Raw genomic sequence first — 3279 nt, 5'->3', positions numbered from 1 at the left:
TCCTGTCCGTCTGCCCTGACCGTTCTGTCCGTCCTCTCTGCCTGTCCTGCCTATCTGTCCTGCTCATCCCTCCCATCCTGTCCGTCCTGTCTCGACTCCGTCCGTCCATCCCGTCCCGTCCCGTCCCGTCCGTCCTGCGTACCCCGTTCCGACCGCTGCCCGCTCCCCGCAGGACCTGCAGGCCCAGGACCGCGCTCACCGCATCGGGCAGCAGAACGAGGTGCGCGTCCTCCGCCTCTGCACCGTCAACAGCGTGGAGGAGAAGATCCTGGCGGCCGCCAAGTACAAGCTGAACGTGGACCAGAAAGTCATCCAGGCCGGCATGTTCGACCAGAAATCGTCCAGCCACGAGCGCCGTGCCTTCCTGCAGGCCATCCTGGAGCACGAGGAGCAGGACGAGGTACGGAGCGGCTGCGGGGCGGCCCGCCGGGGCAGGGGCGCCGGGGGCAGGGGCCCAAGCGGGGACAGGGTAACGCGAGCGGGCGGCGCTGCGCCCAGGGGACCGGCGGCTCCCGGAGACTGAAGTCCTCTATTTATCCACAGAGCAGATCCGGCGCGGGCAGCGGCGGTGGCGGTGCAAGCTTCCCCCACACTGCCTCCACCCTGTGCCTGACCGCTGAGCCGGAGGAACCACCTCTAAAGGTGAGAGGGGTCGCTCAGCCTCCACGCCCCTTAACGCTCCTCGGCCCCGCCGCCCAGCGCCCAAGCCCCCGCGCCAGCGCCAGCGCCGCCCGCGTCCCCGCGCGCCCACCCCGGCGCCCGTCCCCCCCAAGGAGGGTTTCCGCCGCGTCCCGGTGCTCGGCACGGCACGGCACGGCACGCGGTTGGTCGGCCGGGCATCCGCCGCCGCTCAGCCGCCGCTCTCTGGGCTCTTTGCAGGAGGAGGACGAGGTCCCCGACGACGAGACGGTGAACCAGATGATCGCGCGGCACGAGGAGGAGTTCGACCTCTTCATGGTGAGCGGAGGGCGGGCCGGCGCGGGGCAGCGCGGCCGAACGTTGGCGGTCGGAGATGGGAGGGCTCCGCCTGTTGGTGGTGAATGGCTGGAGGGCTCCGCCTGTTGGCGGTCGGAGCTGGGGGGTTCATGGTGAGGGGTTCTGCCTGTTGGTGGTGAATGTCTAGAGGGCTCCGCCTGTTGGTGGTGAGAGCTGGGAGGTTCGTGGTGAGGGGTTCTACCTGTTGGTGGTGAATGGCTGGAGGGCTCTGCCTGTTGGCAGTCAGAGCTGAGAGGGCTCCGCCTGTTGGTGGTGAATGCATGGAGGGCTCTGCCTGTTGGTGGTCAGAGTTGGGAGGGCTCTGCCTGTTGGTGGTGAATGCCTGGAGGGCTCCGCCTGTTGGTGGTGAGAGCTGGGAGGTTCATGGTGAGGGGTTCTACCTGTTGGTGGTGAATGCCTGGAGGGCTCTGCCTGTTGGCGGTCAGAGCTGGGAGGGCTCCGCCTGTTGGTGGTGAGAGCTGGGAGGTTCGTGGTGAACGCTGCCGCCTGTTGGCGGTCGGAGCTGAGAGGGCTCCGCCTGTTGGTGGTCGGAGCTGGGGGGTTCATGGTGAGGGGTTCTACCTGTTGGTGATGAATGCCTGGAGGGCTCTGCCTGTTGGTGGTGAATGCCTGGAGAGCTCCGCCTGTTGGTGGTGGGAGCTGGGAGGTTCGTGGTGAGGGGTTCTACCTGTTGGTGGTGAGAGCTTGGAGGGCTCCGCCTGTTGGTGGTGAATGCCTGGAGGGCTCCGCCTGTTGGTGGTCGGAGCTGGGAGGGCTTTGCCTGTTGGTGGTGAGAGCTGGGAGGTTCGTGGTGAACGCTGCCGCCTGTTGGTGGTGAGAGCTGGGAGGGCTCCGCCTGTTGGTGGTCGGAGCTGGGAGGGTTCTGCCTGTTGGTGATGAATGGCTGGAGGACTCTGCCTGTTGGCGGTCGGAGCCAGGAGGGCTCCGCCTGTTGGTGGTCGGAGCTGGGAGGTTCGTGGTGAGGGGTTCCGCCTGTTGGTGGTGAATGCCTGGAGGGCTCTGCCTGTTGGTGGTGAGAGCTGGGAGGTTTGGGGTGAGGGGTTCCGCCTGTTGGTGGCTGGAGCTGAGAGGTTCATGGTGAGCGCCGCTGCCTGTTGGCGNTGTCCGTCCTGTCTTGACTCTGTCCATCCTGTCCGTCCTGTCTGTCTTGTCTGACTGTCTGCCTGTCCTGTCCGTCTGTCCTGACCGTTCTGTCCGTCCTGTCTGCCTGTCCTGCCTATCTGTTGTGCCCATCCCGCCCGTCCTGTCCTTTCTGTCCGTCCTGTCTTGACTCTGTCCGTCCGTCCTGTCTGTCCGTCCTGTTTGTCCATCCTGTCTGTCTGTCCGTTCTGTCCATCTGTCCTGACCATTCTGTCCATCCTGTCTTCCTCTCCTGCCTATCTGTCCTGCTCATCCCGCCCATCCTGTCTGTCCTGTCTCGACTCCGTCCATCCTGTCCGTCCTGTCTGTCTTGTCCGTCCGTCCTGTCTGGCTGCCCTGTCCATCCCATCTGACCTGTCCCTTCTGTCTGTCCTGTCTCGACTCCATCCGTCCGTCCTGTCCATCCTGTCTGACTCTGTCTGTCTATCCTGTCCGTCTGTCCTGACCATTCTGTCCATCCTGTCTGCCTGTCCTGCCTATCTGTCCTGCTCATCCCATCCATCCTGTCCGTCCTGTCTTGACTCCGTCCATCCGTCCTGTGCATCCTGTCCGTCCTGTCTGTCTTGTCCGTCCGTCCTGTCTGGCTGCCCTGTCCATCCCATCTGTCCTGTCCCTTCCATCCGTCCTGTCTCGACTCCGTCCATCCGTCCTATCCGTCCGTCCTGTCCATCCTGTCTGACTCTGTCTGTCCGTTCTGTCCGTCTGTCCTGACTGTTCTGTCCATCCTGTCTTCCTCTCCTGCCTATCTGTCCTGCCCATCCTGCCCATCCTGTCCGTCCTGTCTCGACTCCGTCCTGTCCATCCTGTCTGTCCTGTCTGTCTTGTCCATCCGTCCTGTCTGTCTTCCCTGTCCGTCCCATCTGTCCTGTCCCTTCCATCCGTCCTGTCTTGACTCTGTCCGTCCATCCTGTCTTGACTCTGTCCGTCCATCCTGTCCATCTTGTCCTTCCTGTCTGTCTTGTCTGACTGTCTGTCTACCCTGTCCGTCTGTCCTGACCGTTCTGTCCGTCCTGTCTTCCTCTCCTGCCTGTCTGTCCTGCCCATCCCGCCCATCCTGTCTCGACTCTGTCCGTCCTGTCCATCCTGTCTGTCTTGTCTGACTCTGTCTGTCCTGTCCGTCTGCCCTGACCGTTCTGTCCGTCC

General features: G+C 63.8%; 1 protein-coding gene across 1 annotated transcript; it reads left to right on the top strand.

The window, feature by feature from the left end:
- Positions 1-37: 37 nt before the first annotated feature.
- Positions 38-2081, top strand: LOC110391641 (transcription activator BRG1-like). Its single transcript, XM_021383594.1, has 3 exons — positions 38-400; positions 544-642; positions 880-2081. The coding sequence occupies exons 1-3, from the start codon at positions 323-325 to the stop codon at positions 1090-1092; spliced, it is 390 nt and encodes a 129-aa protein (XP_021239269.1). The 5' UTR covers positions 38-322; the 3' UTR covers positions 1093-2081.
- Positions 2082-3279: the final 1198 nt, after the last annotated feature.

This window comes from Numida meleagris, unplaced genomic scaffold (assembly GCF_002078875.1).
Source record: "Numida meleagris isolate 19003 breed g44 Domestic line unplaced genomic scaffold, NumMel1.0 unplaced_Scaffold427, whole genome shotgun sequence".
NCBI lineage: Eukaryota > Metazoa > Chordata > Aves > Galliformes > Numididae > Numida > Numida meleagris.
This window is presented reverse-complemented; position numbering and strand designations above follow the sequence as displayed.